This window comes from Macrobrachium nipponense, chromosome 12 (assembly GCF_015104395.2).
Source record: "Macrobrachium nipponense isolate FS-2020 chromosome 12, ASM1510439v2, whole genome shotgun sequence".
Lineage (NCBI taxonomy): Eukaryota > Metazoa > Arthropoda > Malacostraca > Decapoda > Palaemonidae > Macrobrachium > Macrobrachium nipponense.
Window position 1 is genome coordinate 68,671,520 of NC_087205.1, and position 27,012 is coordinate 68,698,531.

Genomic DNA, 27,012 nt, shown 5'->3' on the forward strand with positions numbered 1-27,012 from the left:
AAGGGATATTTCACTGGGCGACACGGACCCTTGCCCAGAAAAGGATTTTTGACGTAGGAAAAATCTATTTCTGGGCAAAGGACCTGTTTCGCCCAGTGAAATAGGGTCTTTAACACTACATATTTCAAAGGTAAAATATTGCTATAATACCAGAGAAAAGGTGAATTGGAAATGCCAGATTATTCTGGCTCGCTCACCTTTATTATAAGGTGTCGGTATGGTTTCTGGGGCGAGTGAAACCACTACCACAGGTCCTTTTCCATTTAGCCTCTCCCTACATCAAAAAACCTCAACTAGAGAGGAGCTGACCTAAGGCTCACTACCCGCTACCGTTACGGCTAGCGCCTCTGACGTCATTCCTGCAGATAGCACCCAAGCTTGGCCTACACGGGGGGGAAAAAGGTAAGGGTGGGATTTCACTGGGCAACACAGGTCCTTTGCCCAGAAATAGATTTTTCCTACATCAAAATCCCTTTTCTGGGCTCAGCCTGTGTCGCTCTGTGAAATAGTACCAGAGAATATGCCAAGCTTGGGAAGAGGAAATACATAAATAATTACAAAGGGACAATGAAAAACAATTAAGGTTAGTTGCTTATAATCTAGATTATAAGCTTCCTTATAGCTTCCTTCTGCTTGATGATCGTGGATATTTTAGAAGGATTTCGAACATACTCGTTTGCCAAATCGACGATACGAACGCCACGTTCATGCTTTGCTATAATTTCATGTTTTGCTTCCATCAAAATAATTTTCTTGGGTTTTTTCTTATCACCTGCTTTGTCTTTAGCTTTGGGACCCATGGTTGATAATAAAATAGACAAAATAACACGAAAAATAGGCACAAATATAACCAACTACACAACGATGTGTTAACGATGCAGCACCAACAAACAAACAGACTGAACGCTACTTATCGGTCGCCTATACAACTATCACTCATCGCAAAATCATATCTCAAATATTTTGTTGTATATCAAAGCATATATTTTCGCAAATTTTCTGTTGTATCTCAAAACATTTGTATATTAGGGCAATCGTATGTCAAGGTTCCAGTGTACAAATAGGTAACATAATGACTATACAACCTTAAAACTAGACAAATTTCAAGTCATCACAGTAATTATACATTAAGGTGAAAGGTACTTATGAAATAATCAATATGTACAATATATTACATCCAAAGACCAGTACGGCTGTGACGTAACTGGGCTAAGGCAAGAATGCTAATGAGGCCGGTAGGAAGGAGAAGGCAAAGGAGAGACATAAGCTGGACTACTTACTACTATCTCCAGCAGTATCGGTTTCCCGCCGCTACTGCTGGAAACTTGAGGGCTTCTAAGGACTTAAGATAATGGCGTTTGAATACTGTCGGAGATTTCCAGCCAGTGTACTTCTTCAGATCTTCAAATTTCATATGTTGGAAAAAGTTTATTGAGGTAGCTATAGCTCTAATATCATGTACCCGTGGAAAGGACTGCGGGTTGGGTTGTTTGATAAAATATAAAATTTGTTGCCTAATGCCTTTTAGGGAAATAGTGCCACCTTTTTCTCTAATAAACAGAGGCCCAGAAGATATCAAGGTTGTCCTGTCTGAGTAAGCTTTCAATGAAGTGGCTGGACATAAGGATGGGTCCTGTGGAAGCGGAACAATCTTCCAGGTTGCCCACCTATCTAATGGCTCCTCATTTTTTGCAAGAAATTGGCGATCTGGAGAAAGTAACACTTCTCTTGAAGGGAGAAAGTAACACTTCTCCTGAAGGGAGAAACTGTATGACCTGGGTCTCTAGATAAAGCCGACAGTTCTGAAATTTCTAGCTCCTGAGGCTAAACTTATGAGGAATAGTGTTTTCCTCAATAGGGCTAGATAGTCACACGAGGTACTGTTAGTATCTGAGGCTAACTTAAGAACATCATTTAAGAACCATGACACTGACTTGGGCCTCTCAGTAGGTCTGAGCCTGGCGCAAGCTCTGGGGATAGATGTAAAGTATGACTCCGTTAAATCTATCTTGAATCCGAATTGGAAAATCTTTTTAAGAGCCGATTTGGTAGTAGTGATGGTACTAGTTGCCAAACCTTTTTCAAATAATGATCTGAAAAAGGAGATTGCAAGTTTTGTGGTGATGGTTTGTGCATTAGATTCCCTCAGGAATGCAGCTAGTTTTTTAACTGCTGAATCATATTGATGAAGGGTTGATTCACGTTTATCAGATTCTAAGAACATGATGTTCTGAGGATCGATATCGGCATCCCTCTGTGCTGCAAACTTCATGAAGTCCATAAAGTTAGGCTTTCGAATTCCTGGAAGGAAGCGAACACAGTCCGCGTTTGCACCAGTTGTGATAGTCTGGGGTTGGGAATCCGTTGAGGGCAGAGTCCCAACTCCAGCAGAAGAGGGAACCAATTGCTCTTGGGGCAATTGGGAGCTATCAGAGCGATGTGACCCTTGAATGTCCTGAGCTTGTTCAGAACTTTCATGAGAAGATTCACCAGAGGAAAAAGGTAAATCTTGTTCCATTGATTCCAATCTATAGCCAACGCGTCAGTGGCATAAGCCAGAGGGTCCAGGTTGGGGGCCACATAACAAGGGAGTTTGTGGTTTGACTCCGTGGCGAAGAGATCTACCTGAAGCCCCAGTACTAGCTGACAGACCCAACTGAATGACTTCTTGTCCAGGGACCATTCGGACTCCAGTGGGACCGAACGTGATAGCGCATCCGCGACCGAACGTGATAGCGCATCCGCCACCACGTTCCTTATTCCGGCAAGGTGAGTGGCTGATAGGTGCCACTTGTTCTTGCCTGCTAGTGAAAAGATGGCTATCATGACGTGGTTCACGTGGCTTGATTTGGAACCTCCCCTGTTGATGCAGTGTACTACCACTGCACTGTCGAGCACCAGCTTGATATGAGATTTCTTGGCTGGGCGAAGTTTCTTCAGGGTGAGGAACACTGCCATGGCTTCTAGCACATTGATATGAAGCTGGCGGAATTGAAGGGACCATGTTCCTTGTACCTTTTTGTACTGTGAGTACCCGCCCCAACCTGTTAGTGATGCATCTGTGTGGACCACTAAGGCTGGCGGAGGGAACTGTAGTGGAATTGTCTTTGACAAGTTCTTGACCTCCGTCCAGGGATGGAGACGCTTCCGTAAGATCGCCGGAATCGGAGCTAATCTGTCCCGGGATCTTTTGTTCGCTTTCGAACGCCAAACTCGATTTATATCTTTTAGTGTGGCTTTCAACAGGACGTCCATCACTGAAGCGAATTGGAGAGAACCTAAGATCCTTTCTTGGTTTCTCCGGGACGTCTGTTTGCACTTGAGAAATTGTCTGGTTGCCTTGGCTATTTCTCTCCTTTTCAACGGTGGGATTGATAGAGTATGCGAATCCAAATCCCATCGAATTCCCAGCCACTGGAAACAGGACGCCGGGGTTAGCCGGGACTTTGTCCTGTTTATCTGGAATCCTAGGTATTCCAGAAAGTGGATGACCGTGGCGGTTGCTTTGTGGCAAGCTTCGATGCTTGTGGCCCACACGAGCCAATCGTCCAGATAGGCTACTACCATGATTCCCTGAGATATTAGTTCCTGGACTACTGTTTCCGCCAACTTTGTGAATATCCTGGGGGCTATGTTGAGCCCGAATGGTATTACCTTGAAGGAGTAGGCTTGGTTCCCTAACTTGAAGCCTAGGAACGGGCGGAAGTTTCTTGCTATCGGGACATGATAGTAGGCGTCTGTAAGACCTATAGAGGTGGTGACGGCCCCACGGGGAAGTAAGGTCCGCACCTGCGAAGTGGTCAGCATCCTGAACTTGTCACAATGAATGAATAAGTTGAGACGGGACAAGTCTAAGATTATTCTGCGTTTGTCTGAGTCTTTCTTTGGCACGCTGAACAAGCGACCTTGAAATTTTAAATGTCTGACTCTTGACACTACTCCTTTTTGAAGGAGATCGCAGGAATACTCTATCAATTCCGCTGTTATTTCTTGATAGAAGGTGTTGGGTGGGGGTGGACCTTGGATCCAACTCAAACCCAGACCTTTGGACACAATACTTTGGGCCCAATTGCTGAACCTCCAACGTTGACGAAAGAGGTACAGCCTCCCTCCTACCTGGAGGTTCTCATTGGGTTGCTGATGGGCGACCTCCACGCCCTCCGCGTGAACCTCTGCCTCTGCTGGTAGCCCTTCCGCCGCCTCGCTGACAAAAGGCGCCTTTAGCTCTACTACCCCTGCCGAACCTATTGAAAGCCTGAAAGGCTTGGCTATCAAACGTCAAGTTGAAGGCCGGGGAGACAGCAAAGGAGGTTGACGCCTGCGGCTGTTGGGGCTGTGTCAACAGCACGAATTGCTGTTGCGGTTGGCTTTTAGAGGTTGAAGGTAGGGGAACCGGTACTGCCTGGACCAAAGTCTGTTGTTCGATGTGGAAGACTCCGATTTCCTTTTGGAGACCAATCCTCACCGAACTCTTAGACTTTGGTTAAATCTAGCAGCCTCATGTTGTACCTCGTTCACTGCTGAGGCTGGAAAAAGGTCCGGTCCCCATATCGAAGAGGCCAGGAGTTTCTTGGGCTTATGCCGGATTGTGGATTATGCTAGGACATGCTTCCTGCAATTCCTCCTAGCCACAACAAAATCATACAAGTCACATTGCATACTTAACAATTGTGCCTTAGCAATGATCTTGAACAACGGCTCCTGTGCATAGATAAGAGCCGCTGCTTCTGTCATGACTAGTACGTTGAGGGATCTCGCAAGCCGGGTTCTAGCATCGAATTCTGTCTGGATGAGCCCATCAGACAGCCTGGGTAATCTCTCACTAAATAGAGAGATGGCACAGTCAGGTTTGAGTTTCCCAACCGAGAAGGTGGCTGGGAGGTCTACCCAGAGGTCATCTGTTCCAGGGAGTAGGAGAGATGTTGGCTCGTCTCCCGGAGCTGTGGCATAGGCTCATCTCTCATTGCAGCTTGCAGAGTGAGTTCTGCCACTTTAGATGTGAACGGGATGGGAGTCTCCTCGTCCACAGTGAAAATTGTGAAGGGACTTCTGAAAGCCGTAACCTTAGTGTTTACACTCTGCCATTCCTCCAGGTTACGGATCCAAACTTGTTGTGCCTGGTCCCGAGAGAGGATAACTGTCTCTTTTGGGACCTTATCCTCCCTTATCAAGGCAGACATAGCCTATGAAAGGGGCTTGCAACCCTGGCGGGTGGAGCTCAAAGTCCTCAATCCTTCAAGTCCCGCAGCCCTCAGTCGTAAGCATTCCGTTCACGAAAGGTGCGTATGAAGCCACCCTCCATGGGTTCCTTGGGTGGAAGGGAGGGAGAGTGGAGGAGTCCGGCATCAGCGGGCCTTGGGCTGCTTGACCGGCTTGTTGAAGCCCCGACGCTACGCCTTGCTGTGCTGGAGACCTACAACTATTGTCTCCTGTGTGACCAGCCTTTCTAGTATTCTTGAAACTTGGTGTTTACCAAGTTTCCGACCATGTTGCCCATCTGTTGCATCATGTTGGATGTGAATGCTTCCTGGTCAAAGGAGGGGGCTCTGCCCTCTCCTTGAATACCTTTGGTATAGCACCTTTGGAGGTGGATGCCACAGGGTCAATGGAGGAAGAGTGAGCTCTTTCCTTGGAAGGCTTAGTCTTCAACCCTTTGGAGAGAGACCCATGTTTGGTTCTGTCCGCTCTGGGATGGTGAGCCAGAGTTTTATGGACTTGGCTGGTACTTGGCTTTCTAGGAAGGGGCTTTGGCAGCGATTTAGAGTCACGCTTGCCCTTGACTTTAGGGATCGCTGAGACGGATTTCGATCCAGCTGATAGAAATCCCCTGGAGAACCTCTGGAAGGAAGTAGAAGAGGAAGGAGAGGAAGGTCTAGATGTGCTCAAGGGGAGGCCTTGAGCACCTACAAAACTTGCCTCACTAGCATCCTTACCGTTGCCCATGCTGTCCACCGTCATGGGCTCGACGTCGAGATCTAGTGCTGCGACCTCCTCTGTGACCTCCTGCGCCGATGTCTCCTCTGAGGGCTGGGAAACTGCGTCTTGAATCGAGGCTATCAGGGGAGCTGCTACTTCGGGGTCCACGTAGCCAGTGCTCCTTACCCCCGGGAAGATCAAAGTAGCCATCTCTTGGGAGAGGATATACGGTTTTGCCTTGGCTACGTTTCGTCCGAAGCTGCCCACCCATACCTTGAGGGTGGAAAGAGCAGCGTCCCGAACCGACTGAGCTCCCTGTAAGAGAAGGGTTGTTAAACTTAAACTTAACTCTTTATTACATTGTAACTTAACTTAGGAGGCATATCATTGACATATATTACATTGGTCCACCTTGTATTATCATGTACACACCGGAGAGTCACTTACATCAGGGGAGACTCGTTCCACGAGATCGTAGCAGGTGACACAGTTCTCGTGGTGCCACACTACTGAACCATCTAGGTGGACTGCGCAGGTGGCGTGGGTCCAGCAGACATCGTGCCCACAGGGATCCTGGAGGACGGCGTTGCAGCCAGTCTCCATACAATGAGTGGCCTGTAAATGGAATGATACATGAGTACCATTGTTAACCATCCGGACAATGTCTGTGGTTGCTATGCCATAACACCGGAGTGTTCCGATGTTATAGAATTATCCCCGTCTCGGCCTTCTCTTTGCCATGTACCATGCCGGAGAATCCGGTAGAGCTAGTAGTAAGTAGTTAATAGTGTTTCCGGTGACACCGGAGAACAGAAAACTACAGAATTTGGGGTAGTTACTATTGCCATACACCGGAGAAGGAGTAGTCCAGGCAGGTACCGGGTGTCGAGATGGGAGAGATCAGGTAAGGTGGCGGAGCTTGGTAACTCCGCCGTAAAACTTAATCTAAAGGGAGGGGTAGCTCCCTTACCTTACAGACCTTACAGACCTTACAGTTCGTTGCGGGTTGCCCCAGGTCCCCTCAGTGTGAGGCACCTCTAATGTCTACCAGAGAGTTGCTAGTACATCTTCCGGTATATTTTGCATCTTCCAATCTTGGATGGTCTGGGATGCAGTTTAGATATTTGTCGAGCTTATTCTTAAACACATCTACGCTCACTCCTGATATATTCCTCAGATGAGCTGGCAACGCATTGAATAGACGCTGCATTTATCGATGCTGGTGCGTAGTGGATTAATGTCCTGTGTGCTTTCCTTATTTTTCCTGGTATTGTTTTGGGCACTATTAATCTACCTCTGCTTGCTCTTTCTGATATTTTTAGTTCCATGATATTTTCTGTTATTCCTTCTATCTGTTTCCATGCCTGAATTATCATGTAGCGTTCTTCTTCTCCTTTCTAGACTATATAATTTTAATGATTGTAGTCTTTCCCAGTAGTCAAGGTCCTTAACTTCTTCTATTCTAGCTGTAAAGGACCTTTGTACACTCTCTATTTGTGCAATATCCTTTTGATAGTGTGGGTACCATATCATATTGCAATATTCAAGTGGACTACGAACATATGTTTTTTTTAAAGCATAATCATGTGTTCAGCTTTTCTGTTTTGAAGTGCCGTAACAACATTCCCAATTTTGCTTTACATTTTGCCAAAGAATTGCTATTTGATCATTGCATAACATGTTCCTACCTTCATCATCACACCAAGGTCTTTAACTGCTTCCTTATTTGTGATTGTCTCATTATTAGGTCCCCTATATGCATATAGCTTTCCTTCTCTGTCGCCATAATTTATTGATTCAAATTTATCAGAGTTAAATACCATCCTATTTTCCTCTGCCCAATCATATACTTTGTTAAGGTCTCTTTGTAGAGCGTTCCTATCTTCATCACAAGTAATTTCTCTACTTATTCTTGTGTCATCAGCGAAACTACTCACTACCGAATCCTTAACATTACTGTCTATGTCTTCAATCATAATAACAAACAGTATTGCAGCTAACACCGTACCTTGTGGCACACCGGATATTACCTTGGTTTCATCCGATTTCTCATCGTTTGCAATAACTATCTGTTTTCTGCTGTGTAAAAATTCTTTTAACCATCTTCCTATTTTATCTACGATATTGTGTTTTCTAATTTTCTTTGCTAATATATTATGGTCTACTTTGGTCAAAAGCTTTTGCAAAGTCTAGATAAACCACATCTGTTTCATTTCCGCTTTTCATATTTTTGAATATGTTCTCACGGTAGACTAACAGTTGGGTTTGTGTACTTTTTCCGGGTACGAAACCGTGTTGTCCTATAGTAAACAAATTATTTTTCTGGGCTCAGCTCGTGTCGCTTGCGCGAATATCCTTTAATCTATTATTTCTAGGGTAAATGTACTAACACCATCCAGAGAATAAATAAAATAAAGAAAAAGGTCAGTATAACTGACTCGCTCACCCTCTAGGAGGGTGTCGTATAAACACTAGGCGAGTGAGACCACTACCACGAGCAAATGCCAATAGAAATCTCCCACTACAAAACCCTCCAAGAGGGGAGCCGTCCCACAGAGGGAGCAGCTCGTACTACTACTACGCCATCCCATGCTTGCGACTGCTGCGCCTCTAGTGGCCATCCTTTTCAGTTAGCTCACACGAGTCGCACGTGTTATTTTTCTCTCTGTGATTTTCGTGCCCTTTCTTCGGATTTTCGATAATGGAGCGTGTAGCTATTGCAGCAGCTAAGTTAAGTACTACTATTATTTACGGTTACCGAGTTTTTTTCCGTCCCCGAGACAGTATTTGCCGTTTTTTAGGTATAGATACGTTCTCGGGGGCTGGAAGCATGCAGCATGGTCCTGCCGCATGCTGGGTTCGTTCTTGGTCTCCCATACCTAGAACATCCCTTATTATTCTACGCTCTATTTACATTATCCGTGTTATTAGGTCTACTCAAGTTGTTATACAAGTATTGTAGTTTCACCATATGTAAGGCTTTTTCCCATCCAGACCCTAGTCTAGGTTCTTAGTATCGGCCCCTGACTAGCTTTGATGTAGACTTGCCTTCGGGCTAGTCGTACACTCCTGGATTTTTTCTCCTGCTATTTTACCTTCTTTCTTTCATTTTTATTATATATTATATTTATATGTTTTGTTATTGTTAGGTTAGTTGGCGTCTGGCTTAGCCTAGGTCATGGCTCGTAGAGCCTAGTATACCGTTGATCAGCTCGGTCGCTTCCTCATAGCTTCTCTCTGATCAGTTGGTTATAGCCCTATGGGCCTATATGCTACCGCTTTTCAGTTCTAGTTGCTTCCCGATAGCTTCTATCTGATCAGTTGGTTGGCCTAGGCTTGGTATGTTACCGCCTCGTGGTCACTACGTGATCGCGAGTTAGCCAGTCGCCTACCAGTCCCCCTCCCCCCCTCTCCCGCTCTCCCATAGAGTCGGGAGGGGGTGGGTCGGTCTGTCCTTGCTCGCCCAGCATGCCCGAGCCTGCCTCCCCCTCCCCCTCCACCGGAGGGGCCTGGGAGTCCGACAGTCCCTGACTGGTTCCGGCCTCTCCGCTTCTCGGCTCGGCCGGGTGGTACGTTGTGGGGGGCTCTGGCCTTCCCCCCCTCCGTTACTGCCTTGTCGCTCCGGGTTAGCGCGAGTCTGTATGTCATCTCGCCCTTCCCTCCTTACTAGAGCTCCTCCCTATCGGAGTCCTGGTATCCAGCGGAAGGGTATAGTCCACCGTAGTTGGGCCGGAGCATACAGTAGGTCTTTACTAACCGTACCGTATTGCTGAGTTACTACACTCCGCTCACTGGACCTAGTCCGGTTCACTTGCATGTAGGTTTAAGTTATCTTTAAGTTTATCTTAAGTTTCTTAAACCATCCCCGCCCCTCCCTTCATATTTTACCGGATCTCTCCGGGATTATAGCCTATTCAGGCAATGCAGGGAGGGGCTATGCCCAAATTTTTTCCGAGCTCCGCCTCGTAACGGAGTTCTTTTGTCCTTAGTCTGTAAGTGTTACCCCTTTAAGATACTCATGTGTCTTCCCACTTACAGGCCACCAACTGTGAGCATCCGGGATGTTCCGCTACACTTCAAGACCCCTGTGGACACGAAGTTTGCCGGTCCCATGCTCCATGCGCGACTCCGCACGGGGACATCCAGGTCTGGTACCATGAAACGTGTACCATATGTTATGATCTGGTGAGCCAGCTTTTGGAAGGTGTAAGTATTCCATCTCCGCATGCCGCTCCGCTTCTTTAGTACTTAAGTTTTCATCATTATTCTAACTTAAGGCATCTAGTTTAAGTTATATTCTAAGTTTTAGTTTTAAGTGATTCTTAAATCTAAAATATACCCTCTCTTACAGGCTCCGGCAGTAAGAGATACGGCATTGGCTACCCTGCGGGCCTGGGTCGGAGGTTTTGGCAAGAACGCCGCCAAGGGTCAGCCCTACATACTGAGAAGCGTTTAGCTCTGTTAATCTTCCCCGGGGCAAGACGACTGGTACGTCGACCCGGCAGAGGCAGACCCTTCTATTGCCTTTATCCAACAACAGCTGGCGGCCTCCTTAACTGAACAAGACCAGGATATCTCCACGGATGTCGCAACCCTGGATATAAATGTTGAACCTATGGTAGGTATAGACGACCTGTTGGTCGAGGTAAGTAATGCAGGTACCCAAGGGTCCCCCTTGGATTGACTGTTTTCTTCTACCCCTGCAACTTCACCATCCTTCCCAGGCTTTTACCGGTGATGAGTTATATACTCCTCCAGAGGCTTCGGTTAGGCCTAAGATCAAGTCTAAGCATATGACCTTGACTAGGACGTCATCGTCCTCGAAGAAGACGTCCTCGTCTTCTTCTTCGCGTAAGTCTCCGGCTCGTAATCCGGCCCAGACAAGTCTAAAGGGTCTAGCTCCCGGCTCAAAGTCCTCGAAAAGTAAGCCTAAGGAGAAATCCCGTACCCCGGCAGTATCACCAGTTCCACTACCTTTGGTGCCTATTCAAAGTCTCCCCTCCACCTCCGCAGCAGCTCCGGCTCTGGACACCAGCGCTGGCCTGTTACAACAGGTGGGTGACTTGGTAGGCTCACTTGAAGACGAAGTATTGAAGGAACATATGATATCTCGCCTGTGGACAGGATAACTTCTCAGGACACGATTATAGCCGGCCTAAGAGAAGCCCCTCTTGCCTCTCCCTCAACCTCTAACACTAGCGGATCTCAGCTTCCCCCGTATGACTCGCTGCCCGCTTTCTCCATGAATAATCCTTGGAGAGTAGCGTCTTACGCTCCCTTCCAAGATGGTCTCATCTCCATACCGGAGTTCGGAACTCGAAGAATAGAGGACTTCGAGTTCTACCCGGAAGGCCTACGGCCTCCCTTCATAGGTTACGCTAGGCTCACGCCTGCGGCTATGGTTAGAGATGACAGGGTACCAAAGGAGACAGTCCTCTATTCTCGGGACCAAGCCCAACGAGAATGGCTTAGATGTCTAGACGACATGGACTGTTCGAATACTAAGATTCAACCATTCAAGAGTCCCTTTACCATTTTCACGATGGACGAAGGTACCCCGCTTCCTTTCCTTACCAAGATAGCGAGGTCGACCATCTCAGCAGCTCAGAAAGGGGAACCCATGCCTCAGCTGAAAGAAGCAGACCCCACTTCTCCGTTGCTCCCGTCAATTGGAGAATTATGGGAGGACTTGCCTAACACCTTCACAGCCGGCAAACTCAAACCTGACTGTGCTATGGAGCAGTTTGGTGAAAAGCTGCCCAGGCTCCCTGATAGTCTTATTCAAGCGGAGTTTGACTCGAAAACACGACTAGCCAGGTCAATCAACCTGATGGCTATGTCTGAGGTAGCAACCATGGCTTATGGTTCAGAGCCAATTTTTAAGCTTATGACCAAAGCCCTGACTCAAACGGTGCAGTCAGACATGTTCGAGTTTGCCACGGCTAGAACAAATTGTAGAAAGCATGTATTGCTAGAGGCAACCATTCGGCATGAACCGAATAGGCTACTTTCTTCCAACATCTGGGGCGCAGATCTCTTCCCAGAGGCTATGGTAAAGGAAGTACAAGCGGAAGCTACGAGGTTGAACCAAAGCCTTAAGGACCGTTGGGGTCTTTCGGCTAGGAGAAGGCAAGACTTGACACCAAAAGGTAAGGGACAAAAGAAACCTAGACGTTTCCAACCTTACCACAAGAAGCAGCCGCGCTTCTCTCAACAAGTTCCTACAGTGCCGTTAGTGCAGACAGCTCAGCCCTCCACGTCTAAAGGTCAATCACAGCCTATTTATGTGATATCCCCTCAGCCTCAACCCTCCACCTCATACGCCATCTCTCCAGCTTACAATCCAGCCTTCGAGAGTCAAGCTTCTCAGAAGTATGACCGCTCGAACAAGGGAGGCAGAGGTAAGCGGTCCTTTCGTGGGAGAGGATCGGGAGGCCCCTTCAATAGGGGAAAGCACTTCAGAGGAGGTCGAGGGGGTTACCAGAACCAATGAGGAACTTCAGGTAGGAGGGAGGCTGTTTCACTTTCGCCACCGGTGGAACTTCAGCCAGTGGGCGCAGAGCATAGTGTCAAAAGGCTGGGTTGGAGCTGGTTGACGAAACCCACCTCCAGCCAGACCTTTCCGCCAAGTTCCTTCCAAGGAATTGACAGAATACGCAAAGGATCTCCTTCAGAAAGGAGCTATAGTCAAAGTCAAGAGATTAAAGTTTCAGGGTCGCTTGTTCAGCGTCCCAAAGAAAGGCTCAAACAAAAGAAGGGTAATCTTAGACTTGTCCCGCTTAAACTTAGCCATACGCTGCGACAAGTTCAAGATGCTCACGATCTCACAGGTGCGGACCTTACTTCCCCGTGGGGCCGTCACCACCTCTATCGATCTTACAGACGCCTACTATCATATCCCTATTGCAAGACACTTCCGTCCGTATCTGGGATTCAAGATAGGAGACCAGACGTTCTCCTTCAAGGTAGTTCCGTTCGGACTCAACGTGGCACCCAGGGTGTTCACGAAGCTAGCGGAAGTAGTAGTGCAACAGCTCAGAGCTCAAGGGATTATGGTAGTAGCGTATCTCGACGATTGGTTGATCTGGGCCCCATCAGTCGAAGAATGCAACAACGCCACACTGAAAGTGATCCATTTCCTAGAATATCTAGGATTCAAGATAAACAGATCCAAGTCCAGACTCACCCCAGAGTCAAACTTTCAGTGGCTAGGCATTCAATGGAATCTATCCTCACACACTCTGTCGATTCCATCCACCAAAAGGAAAGAAATAGCGAAGTCAGTCAAGCAATTTCTGAGTCACAAACTAGCAAAAAAAAAAAAAAATCAAGGAGAGCTCAGGAAAGGATCCTCGGCTCTCTCCAGTTTGCTTCAGTAACGAACATCTTAATGAAAGCCAAACTGAAAGATCTAACCAGGATCTGGCGCTCTCGAGCGAATGTCAGGTCCAGGGACAAGCTATCCTCAGTACCTCTGATTCTTTAAAGAACCGGCTTCGCCGTGGGGCAAAAGTCAAGAATCTGTCAGTGTCAGTCCCTCTTCAGTTCCCTCCACCAGGGATTACCATCCACACAGACGCGTCTTTAAGCGGCTGGGGAGGGTACTCCCAAGTCAAAAAGGTGCAAGGAATCTGGTCACCCCAGTTCCGTCAGTTCCATATAAACGTACTGGAGGCAATGGCAGTCTTCTTGACTCTGAAAAGATTACGCCCACCAAAGTACTCCCACATAAAGCTAGTCTTGGACAGCGCAGTGGTAGTACATTGCATAACAGAGGAGGCTCCAAGTCACGTCATCTAAATCACGTCATGATAGCCATCTTCTCCCTGGCAGACAAATTCAGTTGGCATCTTTCCTCCACCCACATAGCTGGAGTAAGAAACGTCATAGCAGACGCCCTATCCCGATCAGTACCCCTAGAATCGGAATGGTCTCTAGACGAGAGTTCGTTCCAATGGATCCTTCGAAGAGTCCCAGGGCTACAGGTGGATCTTTTCGCTTCACAAGCGAACCACAAACTACCGTGTTATGTAGCCCCCAACCTGGACCCTCTGGCTTACGCCACGGACGCCCTGGCTCTGGACTGGAACAACTGGGAGAGGATTTACATCTTCCCCCCAGTGAATCTCCTTATGAAGGTCTTAGACAAACTCAGGACATTCAGGGGTCAAGTGGCTCTAGTAGCCCCAGACTGGCCGAAGAGCAACTGGTATCCTCTGATCCTGGAACTGGGCCTTCGTCCCCTTCGGATCCCCAGTCCCAAGCTCTCCCAGTCAGTACAAACGAAGACTGTGTTCGCTTCCTCAGGGATTCTCAAAACCCTAACTTTATGGATTTCATGAAGTTTGCGGCAAAAAGAGATGCGAATATTGACCCTCAGAATATTCTTTTCCTGGAATCCGATAAAAGGGATTCAACTTTGAGGCAGTATGATGCTGCCGTCAAAAAGTTAGCAATCTTCCTGAGAGAGTCAGATATCAGAATCATGACAGTTAATTCTGCTATTTCCTTTTTCAGATCTTTATTTGAAAAGGGTTTAGCAGCTAGCACGATTACGACAAACAAGTCAGCATTGAAAAAGATATTTCAATTTGGATTTAACATAGACTTGACAGATACCTATTTCTCGTCTATTCCTAAAGCATGTGCTAGACTTAGGCCCTCGGTCAGGCCTACGTCAGTTTCATGGTTCTTAAACGATGTTCTAAAACTGGCTTCCGAAACCGATAATGACACATGCTCGTTTATGATGCTCCTAAGAAAAACGCTGTTTTTGTTAAGTCTAGCTTCAGGAGCAAGAATTTCAGAACTGTCGGCTTTATCCAGAGATCCGGATCATGTTCAATTCCTTCCCACAGGGAAGTGCTACTTTCTCCAGAACGTAGCTTTTTTTAGCAAAGAATGAAGATCCTTTGATGAGGTGGGAACCTTGGAAGGTACTACCCCTTCCACAAGATGTTTCCCTTTGCCCGGTTTCAACCTTGCGAGCCTTTCTATCCAGGACCTCCTCTTCCTCATCGGGACCCCTCTTTAGGAGGGAAAAAGGTGGCACTTTATCCACTAAAGGCATCAGGCAACAAATCCTGTACTTTATCAAACAAGCCAATCCTGACTCCTTTCCAAAAGCACATGATGTCAGGGCAGTGGCCACCTCAATTAATTACTTCCAACATATGAATTTTGCTGATTTAAAGAAGTATACCGGATGGAAATCGCCGACAGTGTTCAAACGTCACTACCTTAAGTCCTTGGAAGCTCTGAAATTTTCAGCAGTAGCAGCGGGTAACATAGTTTCCCCTGACTCTGCCTAGATTATAGTAGAAGATTCAGTCCTCCTTTCTACCTGCCTCACCCAACAGTTCGTCTATTCCTGCCTTGTTCATTAATATTCACCTTGTGTCTTAGCTGCTTTATGATTGTATAGTGCCCCTTTTGTCTGGTAAGGGACACTCAAATCTAATTAACATAATGATCTCATAGATGTTATCCCCTTATTTTTATGCTAGGGGATACATCTTAGTACAATGGTTACGGGTTTTGTATATTAAGTCATATACATTCCTAAGATATATTATTTTATCATTGATCAAATATTTATATAAATTTATACTAATTGCTATTTCTATTTTTGATACATGTTGTTACACAGATTTATTATGATAGGTAAGCATTGTACCTATTTATATTTATGTAAATTACCTTGTATTATTAACATAATTAGAATTAAGGGTAATTTAAGCATATTTCTGATTGTCTACTGTGTACTTGTATCTTTTTAGCAATTATATTCATTCTTTTATTTTGTATCTTTTATTTGAGACCTATTTTGTTTTATTATATTTTATTTGCTTTGTACAATCTTGTGCTGTTTCTCTGGTACGATTTCGCGCAAGCGACACGAGCTGAGCCCAGAAAAAGGATTTTGACGTAAGGAAAAATCTATTTCTGGGCGATTGGCTCGTGTCGCCAGCGAAATACCCCCCCTACCCATCCCTTCGCTCAGATTGTCTGCTAACTTCAGGATGGCCACTAGAGGCGCAGCAGTCGCAAGCATGGGATGGCGTAGTAGTAGTACGAGCTGCTCCCTCTGTGGGACGGCTCCCCTCTTGGAGGGTTTTGTAGTGGGAGATTTCTATTGGCATTTGGCTCGTGGTAGTGGTCTCACTCGCCTAGTGTTTATACCGAACACCCCCTAGAGGGTGAGCGAGTCAGTTATACTGACCTTTTTCTTTATTTTATTTATTCTCTGGTATGTGTTAGTACATTTACCCTAGAAATAATAGATTAAAGGATATTTCGCTGGCGACACGAGCCAATCGCCCAGAAATAGATTTTTCCTTACGTCAAAATCCCTTTTTTTATTAAATGTTTCATAATATTTTTCTTCATTACCCTTTCATACACTTTCATAATATGTGATGTTAGACTCACAGGCCTATAATTACTTGCCTCTAGTCTTGATCCACTTTTGAAAGTAGGGGTGATATATGCTAATTTGTGCTCATCATAAATCTTGCCTGTATCTACACTTTGTCTTAATAATATTGCAAGTGGCTTTGCGATAGAATGAACTACTTTCTTTAACAAAATAGCAGGGATTCCATCAGGCCCTGCAGCAGCTCCATTTTTAATTTCATTAATTGCCTGCACAATATCAGCTCATTAATTTCTATGTCAGCTAAATATTCACTATTTTCGTCCCTTACTTCTATATCATTATCTTCATTATCTATTCTAGGGGTGAATTCTCTCTTATATCGTTCTGCCAGTATGTTGCAAATTTCCTTTTTTTCATTCGTTAATCTCCCTTCAATTCTCAGAGGGCCTATTTCTATTCTTCTTTTATTCATCTTCTTCGCATATGAGTATAATAGTTTGGGGTTTTGCTTGATATTTAATAGGGTTTTTTCTTCCAATTCCCGTTTTTCATTTTCTTTTGATTGTATAATCTTTTGTTCTGCATTTTCTATCTTACTTTTAGTTCTATAACTTTCCATGCATTTTTTTCTTTTGCAAGACCTTTTTTCCACTTTCTGATTTTCTGGAACAAGATCCTTCTGTCTCTTGGTATGCATGAATGATGTTTACTTTTCTTCTTCGGTATATATTTATCCACTATTTTCTCTAATATTTTTATATAATATCTCCGTATTTACCCTTATGTCATCGCTTACGAAAATGTTATCCCAATCTTTGTTTAATTCTTCATTTATTTCTGACCATTTTATATTTTTACTGTAGAAGTTGTATTTTCCATATCCTTCCCACTTTTTCATTTCTTGCTTATCTCTGTTTTCACTTGCTTTGGAATTAACTGTTAATTCTATGACATTATGGTCTGAAATACTCGCATTATAAACTATTATTTCTTTAACATAATTCACCTCGTTCACAAATACTAGGTCTAAAGTATTTTCCTTTCTTGTTGGCAGGTGATTTATTTGTTGAATGTTGTATTCTAGTAGCATATCTAATAGCTTTTCGAATTGCCTTTTATCTTCTGCACTACTATTACTCTCTTTTTTATATGTATAAGTACATCCACAATCTCCTATTCGTTCTTTCCATTCTACGAAAGGAAAGTTGAAGTCACCAGATAGGAGAATAGTCCAGTCCTTGTGATTTCTACATATATCATCCAATTTTTCAATTATTAAGTCAAACTCTTTAGTATTAGGAGGTCTATATATTACTATGTTTCATTAATTTTTCAGATTCAAATTCTACCGCTATTAGTTCACATTCTGAGTTACTATATTTCTCATATATTTTTCCTTGTTTTTTGTCTTTCCCATATATTGCGGTTCCCCCTTGATTCCTATTTTTTCTATCTGATCTATAAGTTTGGAACCCTTTATTTGATCATCATTCCCAGTCTCTTGGAATACCAGGTTTCACTTATATTCATTATATCTATTTTCTTTTCAATTTGGGTTAGTTCTTCTAAGTACTCTATTTTTCTTTTTGAGTTACTCGTAACTAAACCCTGCGCATTCATCACTATGATGGTTTGCGTGTTTTCTCCTTCATTTAATATTGGTAGTAATAAGGATTTTCCCATGTCTCTTTCCTGTTCTGGTATGTTGTTCTTTTTTTCATTTCCAGAAATTCTGACATTAAAAAATCCAACTTTTCCATAATATTTGATCTTCCTTCATCATAATTATTCATTTTGTGTCTGAATATGTGTCTGAATTTTTGCAATCCGTTTCTGCAATATCCTCTTGCATAATAAATACAGTTATTATCCCTTGAGTAGAATTTTGGAGCTGATGCATTGAAATTTTTTGCTGACATCTCTGCATATTCATTGGAGGTTTGCTTTTCTCTTTTACCTGATATTCTTGATTTCTCTCTTTATTTGTTTCTTTCTTATTTTGGATTTTATTACTTGGTTGGTTATTTATTTGATTATGATTCATGGCTACAGGGTGCATATATTTGCATTTTTTGTCGAACTTACATCCTTTTCCTTCTTTTAGGTTTTTGCATATTTTTGGATGCAGATCTCTGCAATCATCCCCATATCCATCTAGGTATGCACATTTACCATATATTTCATAGTTGTGACATACCTTAGGATGTTTGTAGTAACATCCTTCTCCAAATCTGCAATTCCCTCTTTTCAAAAGGTTGCAGATTTTGTCTTTCTTGTCTATTTTTTCCTCTTTCCCGTCATTGTGTAGATCTGGGTAGAGCCTCTTCGGGATTTGCTTTTCTGTTGCCATATCGTAATTTATTTCTTCGTAGGTATGCTGCTTATTGCCTCATATGTAGTATCAATGAGTATCTCTGCATCCATACTTTTATCTTGTTCTTTGTTTTCCTTATTTTTTTCTTTTTTTGTCATTTCATTTTTGTTTACTTCTCTTCCGTTTTCCTCTTCTTCTTCTTCTTCTTCTTCTTCTTTCTCTCTCCTTCTTCTTCATCCTCAACTATTTGTACATTCATCTTGATTTAATAACATTGTCTATCCATGATAGACATGTTGAACAAAATTCTGTATCTTTTCTCATATCTTGTATTACCTCAGCACACTGTGGATGGGTCGGAATGTTACATGCAGCACATTTTCTGATTAGGTTTTGTGGATTGACTATGCTATACCAAACCTTACACAGTTTGCATGCTTTTTGGCATTCTTTTTCCTAATGCGTCAATTAGGATATTCACAAGATTCACCTTATTCATTTTCTTTGTCGGAATATGTTGGTTTATGTATATTTTCTTTATGAGTCTCTTGACCACTTGGATTTTATTTGGAACTTCTTCAATTATTTTCAAGATGTTTTCATTAGATTTGTTCCAGTTTGAAGGATTATATCCTTCTAATATATCTATGAATGCTTTTGTATCTTTTTGGTTAGGACTGTTGCTGATTTCATAGATGAGAAATGCCAGTTCCCTTCCTGCTACCTCATCGTATTGCGAATCTGCTAAACACGCTAAATTACGCCATCTCTTCCCGCAGTTGGAACTTACTGCCATCTTGTTCTGATTTACAGTATTCCACTTGATAAACTAACTTAGAAGACGCTTTATCCTACTATTTTCACACTAATCTTATCACCGATAGTTCACGAACACTTCTAGATATTTCTCAAATTCTAGTCGTATGTTAAACTTGTGATATCTGTTGATTAATCTGATTTCACGCGGGAACGTCTCACCAAGCAAGATGGCTACTACCTGAGGAGCCTGGTGGCTCCGTAAACTTAAACTAAGACAGAGATTATACAAGCAACATTATACTAATGGAATACATGCAATAATGTAACCCCGTCTGAGGCCGGAGCCTCCAAGTGCGTAGTCAACATCCTCAAGGGGTCCGGCTATGCCAGAATCCTGGTTCCGCCGGAGCGGGTAGGAGGGGGTGACTAAAAGCAGGGTTATGGACCCAGAGAGCCGAGGAGAGCCGAGCTCACCCGAGCCTGGTGGCCGGCCGAGGCTAGGGCGAACAGAGCTTCTTCTCCTACTCTGGGGTGAGAGCGGCAGGGTAGAGCCACCCTCGTGAGCGAGATATCACCCCACCTAGGTGGGAGATATGGAGGGAGGGAGAGGAGTGCGGTAGCGTGGTGGCTACTACGTGATCGTCTGGACTTCTCACGGTTGGGTGTGAACACACTCATGGTGAAGAAGACCAGGCGAAAGGAAGGCCTATAGGCCAACTGGTGCCGACTCACAGATATGAAATAAAATAAAAGGTGTAATTTACACGGGGGGAAATAGAAATAAAATGAGGTAAAGAGAAAGCGAGACGTCCTGGAGGAACTAGGCTGAACCAACCGGGAAGGGTGGTCAAGACCTGGTAACTCCGAGCAGCTGGCCTAGTGTCGTGACGAATAAACGCGGGACAGGCGGCCAGGGTAGGCTAGGACTAAAAGTAGGACTAGCATTTATATAAAAGAGCCTAACAAGGTAACCTAACCAACAAGGAACATGCATGCATGAAAACTGGGTCGGTAGGGCTCCGATAGGCTACAAGCGAGAACACATGCTCGGTAAAATCCCGTGTAGGAACTAAAACGTCAATAATGCATCATAGATAATAAAATAACGATACTGTTAAGAAATAATCGAGCTCACTCGGTATGGGAGACCAAGTGAGACACGAAACGAGGAGACACAAAGGAGCACGCCGCTGTGGTGGCTCGGGGCCGGCGCCGCGTGGGCCGTCGACTCATAAAAACCTAAATAACTTGGTTAAACGTGCTAAGGGCAGCCCCTAAATAGTGTCAACTATAATAGCAGTACTTAACTTGGATGCAGAAGCAGCTTGACGTTCCATGGTGAAATTAAAAGGTTCCAGAGCAAAAAACACAACACGCAAAGAAAAACGCGTGTGCAGCGTAGACGTGCTATCAAAGGAATGACGTCAGAGGCGCTAGCCATAATGGTAGCGGGTAGTGAGCCTTAGGTCAGCTCCTCTCTAGTTGAGGTTTTTTGATGTAGGGAGAGGCTAAATGGAAAAGGACCTGTGGTAGTGGTTTCACTCACCCCAGAAACCATACCGACACCTTATAATAAAGGTGAGCTAGCCAGAATAATCTGGCATTTCCAATTTAGCTTTTCTCTGGTATTATACCAATATTTTACCTTAGAAATAGTGCTAAAGGAACCTATTTCATGGAGCGACACAGGCTGAGCCCGGAAGATATTTCTTTGATATTAGTCTGATCACCATGGGGTGCTGGCACACACCATGGAGGGTAAATCCTTTGACGACCCAATAGCGACTACCAAAAATAGGTTTTTTCCTATGTCAAAACCTGTTTTTTAGAAGATGATGGTTCTTATCAAATTAAGAGAATTTAAGAGGAAAATTTACTTTGATGAAAATCACAAAAGTAGTATGTAAAAGTAAACTACTAAACTCTTCCTGCTCTTTACTGCTGAAGCAGCAGCCGTAGTCCATGCTTTGCAACTTGTGATTAGAAAAAATTTAAATATCTGGTATTTACAGTGATTCAAGAAGCTTCTTGGAAGCATTGAAGAAGCTTAACACATAGGCATAAATCCATTTAGTTTTGTTGGATTCCCACTCATATGGGATTACAAAGAAATGAATTAATTGACAAAGGGAGCCTGAAGTTGCAAATGTGTGATCAAAAAGGTCTGCACTTTGATAAGGAAGGTGTCATTATAACTTATATTCTTGATGAGGGGCAACACAAGTGGTTGTCATCTGTACTAGTGTCTATTATATTGCAGTAATTAATATGGAAGTTGCAGGAGTAATTGACTTTCTAATATCTGGTTTATACCCTAACAGAAAGTTTGAGGTTAATCTGATGGCCTTACGATAAGGCATACTTGAGTGACCCATAATTTTATTTTGTAAGGAGGTAGTGCTAAGGGTGTGCTCACTGTGTGCTCATTGTCTGTTGAACTTTTTTTGAGTTCACTGCTCCAGATATGATCAACAAAGGAGGAAATACCATATACATAGATGGTAAAGATATTTTTTTATTTTTAGATAAAGTAGATGTGGATAGCCATATGAGGCACCTGTGAGAGGCCAAGATTGTAGGTGAAATATACGTAGTTTGCATATATTTACTTATTTATTGTCTGTATATTTTATGATGTGGCATAGCTTTAAAACTTATAGTTTCTTAAAAACTATAAATTCAGAGGTGCTGAGTAACCCAATAGGTTCCAGTTCTTGGCTTAAAGTCCTAAACCTCATAATCAGTGGGTCATTCACTCTTCTGTTATGGTTTTATGTTCTAGTTTATTTTTGCATACATGTAGGTACAGTTACTCATTGCCAGTTTCTTTCTCTGTCTCTTTTACTATCCTGTACTCATTACCCCTGTTTTTCACCTAGTAACATGGAAACTAACTGAACATGATAAAACAAGATAAACAAGAATAAATCCTTCCAGTGAGCTAATTTTCAATAAAAATAGATGTAACATTAAGTAAATTTCAGTCAGAGTTGTCAACTGCATACAGTGTGCCTTTCTAATGATCTGTTATTAGCCAATCATCATACTCTAGTTAAACAACAAACAGAAAGAACACCTTTAAAGCTCAGTCCCTCATATCCTTTGTTGTTCATGGTAGGCTTTAAAACAGATTTTTTTGTTTCACAGTTTACACATAGTACATACATATTATATACATTTGAGCACCTGCTTTTCCACCCTTTTATAAAGACTAGCAATACAACTGATAACTGGTAACATAGTGAAGGATTCTCCTCTGAATAAGCTCTGTTGTGCATACTAAGCAACAATAAAATAATGATGAAAGTTTCATGTATAAATTTCATGAATTTTCCAGGTACCTGATGATCACCCTCCATGAAGAAGAGCGCTCAGGACAAAGGCTTCCTGAATATCAAGAAAGAATTATAATTGAAAGTGAAACTGCAAGCCTGGCATCTGATGTTCAGCCTTTACCATATGACTCTGCATCAGAAGATTTCAATGATGTTGAGCAACCTCTGAAAGTTGATTTCTGTCCAGAGACAAACAGTGTATTAAAAAGTATTCATTCTAACAAGAGCATGTCACCCTCTGAAATGGATATAGAAATGGACACTTCGGGCATAGAAAATTGTGCTACCAAAAGTAAATCTGCCATGGACAGCATTAACATCACAGAACAATTCAAGGGAAATCTAACAGATAGTTATGGTGAATTGATTACTGAATATAGCAATGAACAGGATAGAAAAAGTAGACTGTTGGTATCTAGTAGCATGGACACTTCAGAAACTAGAAAAGTTCTCAAGTCTCCTGAAGAAAGTTATAATATTTTGGAAAACTCTTTTGAAAATGAGGAGACACTATCAAGGCATCTAGATAATGCTTCAAAATCTAGTCATTGTAAAAGGAAACATAATGTAAATCGTGGAGCTTCACAATCTGTAACAAAGTCTAGTAAAGTAGAGATGATGACCTCAGATATTGATAATAGTTCTGACAGTGGCATCAGTGGTGATTTAGCTGAAGATACAGAACTCCGTAGTCCCAGTGCAAGTAGTCCAAGTCCAAAAGATTCATCTATTTTATCTAATAAAGATCTAAATGTTGAGGAAATTGTTACTGAAAATTCAAATATTGAAGGTGTTGATAGTGAGTACTTTGTTAGCCTAGTGCATAAGGTATTTGGTGGAAAGTTGGCGACTCGTATCAAGTGCCTTCAGTGTAAAACAGAGTCTGTACACAAAGATGTTTTCACTGACATTCATTTAGCTTTCCAGGATGCAGATAGATATAATGCTACCACTGCCATCAGAAGAAATCCTGAACGTGTATGTAGACAGAAGCAACAGGATAACCCTGTTGATCTCAAGATTGAAGACATGATAACAAGTTACTTAACGTCAGAAATTCTTACAGGTGAGAATCAGTACGAGTGTGACAGGTGTTGTGGGAAACAGGATGCAGAACGCTCTATTCAAATTTTAGAACCTCCAGAGCATCTTATACTGACTCAGTTAAGATTCTATTATGATACTGCAAAAGGACAGAGGCAAAAGGTATTTACAAATGTTGAATTTGGGGAAGAACTATTGCTACCTATAAAATATTCTATGCAGGGTATTCTAAGCGATAATTTTAGTTTAAGTCAGGGCAAAGGTGCTTCTTTACAAGGATATTTCTCAGGGAAAGATGTTACAGTCAGTGATGTGAGAACCTCCAAGAGTAACTTGAGTGATTACATTTCTGCAAGTAGTGGTAGTACCAGTAAGAAACAAGAGGTTGAAACTGTTGGCATTTCATGTAAATGTCAGGAACATATTAATAGTGATGGACCAAAAAAAACTACTTGCAATTACTTGAACAGTACTGTTAAAAACTTTGAATCTGCTTGGCAACATAACTGCAGTACTTCCCAGGAAAATAGTGTTAGCAGTAATGCTGAAGTGCTTGCCAAGCATCCTTCAGGTGCAAATACTATGCCTCACATCAATGCAGGTGGAAGTTCTAGTTTAAGTTGTGATGTTTATCCAAGTAGTCATGCAAGTGCTATGCATGATGATCTGCACTATTCAGATTCTCAGCCAAGTTGTAGTAGTACTGGTATTATGAATTATGTGCCTGAACGAGTTTCTGATGATTTTGTTAATAGTTCAGAAGAATCTTCTGGTTGCATGACACCAGAGGGAAGATGTCATGTTGAACAAGAAGTGACATATGCTCGTTATGCCCTGTATGGAGTTGTCGTTCACTCAGGATTCTCTTCTGAAGGAGGACATTATTATTGCTATGCAAGAAATTCATCTATAGCTGCCTTACCAGAATCTGTGCGAGAAAGGTACTGTGATATTCTATTTTTTTCTTATGTATTTGGAACTTACCTTTGCTATTCAATTTTGTGGGAATGGTGTGATACCATACTCATATTATGCATTAGTATACTGCACAAATCACTTATATTAATTGTTTGGTGCTGAGAAAGCTCATTTAGCCATGTAATGAGTTATTTCAGTAGACAAAAGAATCATGCAGTCAATATGCAAAGCTGGTTATCTATGTAAGTTACTGGTACACTGATTTTACATCTAGTACAAAAACTTACTGCCACTTGTTCTTTCAGCATTTTGAAATTTATGTCTCAAGCTTGTCAGCTACCTTACTTCATTGTTTTTGGAGGAACAAGGGATGTAAGGCTTTTGAAGGTGTTATCAGCTGCTTTCAGATAATTTCTTCAAACTTTTTGTGTTATCTGTCTACCTTTAATTAATATGTCAAGAAAGAGAAAAATTCTATTTCTGTTATGGGTTAACCTATGCTACATTTTTGTTCCGACACGTAATACAAACCCTCGGTCCTTTACATAAGGAATTACTTAAGGCGTAGCTGGAATTACGGCCGTTGAATCTTGAACAAGGTGGTTAGGCAGTAACTACCGTGGGGCAGGCTAGGCTGCCCGGATGTAAACACTCCACTTTGCTTTCGGCCGTCTTCCAATGAAGACGTGTTTGTGAACTCCGGCTGACTGGTCGTTGATATTTTTTCCCGGTGGGATCCTTTTGGTTTATTTTTGTTTTTAAATAAATGTGTATATATGGTGTTTGATATTAATACTAAACAAAGGTTTGTCCTTGTTTTTCAATTAATATACAAACCCACTCTTTGTGATAGCCTTTATAACCTCCCCTCTACTACTTGTGTTAAGATTCGCCCTTTAACACTTAACCCTTTAACGCCAATTGGACGTATTAAACGTCGATGAAAATTGAATGTCGGGTGACGAACCGATGTATGGTATGTCGATGAAAAAAAGTTTTTAAAAAAATTTGTGGAAAAATAGTTATAGGCCTACTAGGCAAAAACTTTTGAATCACGCGCCTTTGGGGATGCTGGGAGCTCACGGATCAAGCTGTTTTTTTTTTTTTTTTTTACAATAGTTACCCAGGCGCGCAAGTGCGAATTTCTTTCTTCTCACACTAAAAAGCATCAGCGACACATCTCAGAAATTATTTTGTCACTTTGACATAATTTTTGCACCATTTTATATTAGCTGTTACATAGAGTATTATATATGAAAATGTGTGCAATTTCATGTAGAATACTACCAAAAACAACTCATGGTTGTAGCTTTTATCAGTTTTGAAATATTTTTATATAAATAACGAAAAGTGCCAAAATTTCAACCTTTGGTCAACTTTGACTCTACCGAAATGGTAGAAAAATGCAATTGTAAGCTAAAACTCTTATATTTTAGTAATATTCAATCATTTACCTTCATTTTGCAACAAATTGGAAGTCTCTAGCACAATACTTTGATTTATGGTGAATTTATGAAAAAACTTTTTCCTTACGTCCGCGCTTACGGTAACTCTTCCGAAAAAATCAGACCTTTTTTCGTCCGATTGTCGTAATATTTGCACAGTTTTATATTAGCCGTTACATAAAATCTTATGTATGGAAATGTGTGAATTTCATGTAGAATACAACTAAAAACAACCCATGGTTGTAACTTTTATCAGTTTTGAAATATTTTCATATAAATAACGATAAGTGCCAAAATTTCAATCTTTGGTCAACTTTGACTCTACCGAAATGGTCGAAAACCGCAATTGTAAGCTAAAACTTTTACATCCTAGTAATACTCAATCATTTACCTTCATTTTGCAACAAATTGGAAGTCTCTAGCACAATATTTCGATTTATGGTGAATTTTAGAAAAAAAAATTTTCCTACGTCCACACGGTAACTGCCGAAAAAATCAAAATTTTTTCGTCCGATTGTCGTAATGTTTGCACAGTTTTATATTAGCCGTTACAGAAAGTTTTATATATGAAAATGTGCATAATTTCATGTAGAATACAACTCAAAACAACCCATGGTTGTAGCGTTTATCAGTTTTTAAATATTTTCATATAAATAACGATAAGTGCCAAAATATCAACAACCTACGGTCAAATTTGACTTGACCGAAATTGTCGAAAAACACAAGTGTAAGCTAAAACTCTTACATTCTAGTAATATTTAATCATTTACCTTTATTTTGCAACAAATTGGAATTCTTTAGCACAATATTTTGATTTATGGTGAATTTATGAAAAAAAACATTTCCCTTACGTCCGAAATTTTTTCGTCTGATTGTCGTAATGTTTGCACCATTTTAAATTAG

General features: G+C 42.3%; 1 protein-coding gene across 2 annotated transcripts in view; it reads left to right on the forward strand.

Annotated features, from left to right (window-relative positions):
• The window catches only part of LOC135224575 (ubiquitin carboxyl-terminal hydrolase 38-like), a 476,208-nt gene that overhangs the window by 357,884 nt on the left and 91,312 nt on the right, over positions 1–27,012 (forward strand). For both annotated transcript variants that reach the window (XM_064263709.1, XM_064263710.1), the window contains one exon: positions 22,705–24,687. In XM_064263709.1, coding sequence (XP_064119779.1) covers positions 22,705–24,687 — 1,983 coding nt within the window. The remainder of the gene's footprint in view (positions 1–22,704; positions 24,688–27,012) is intronic.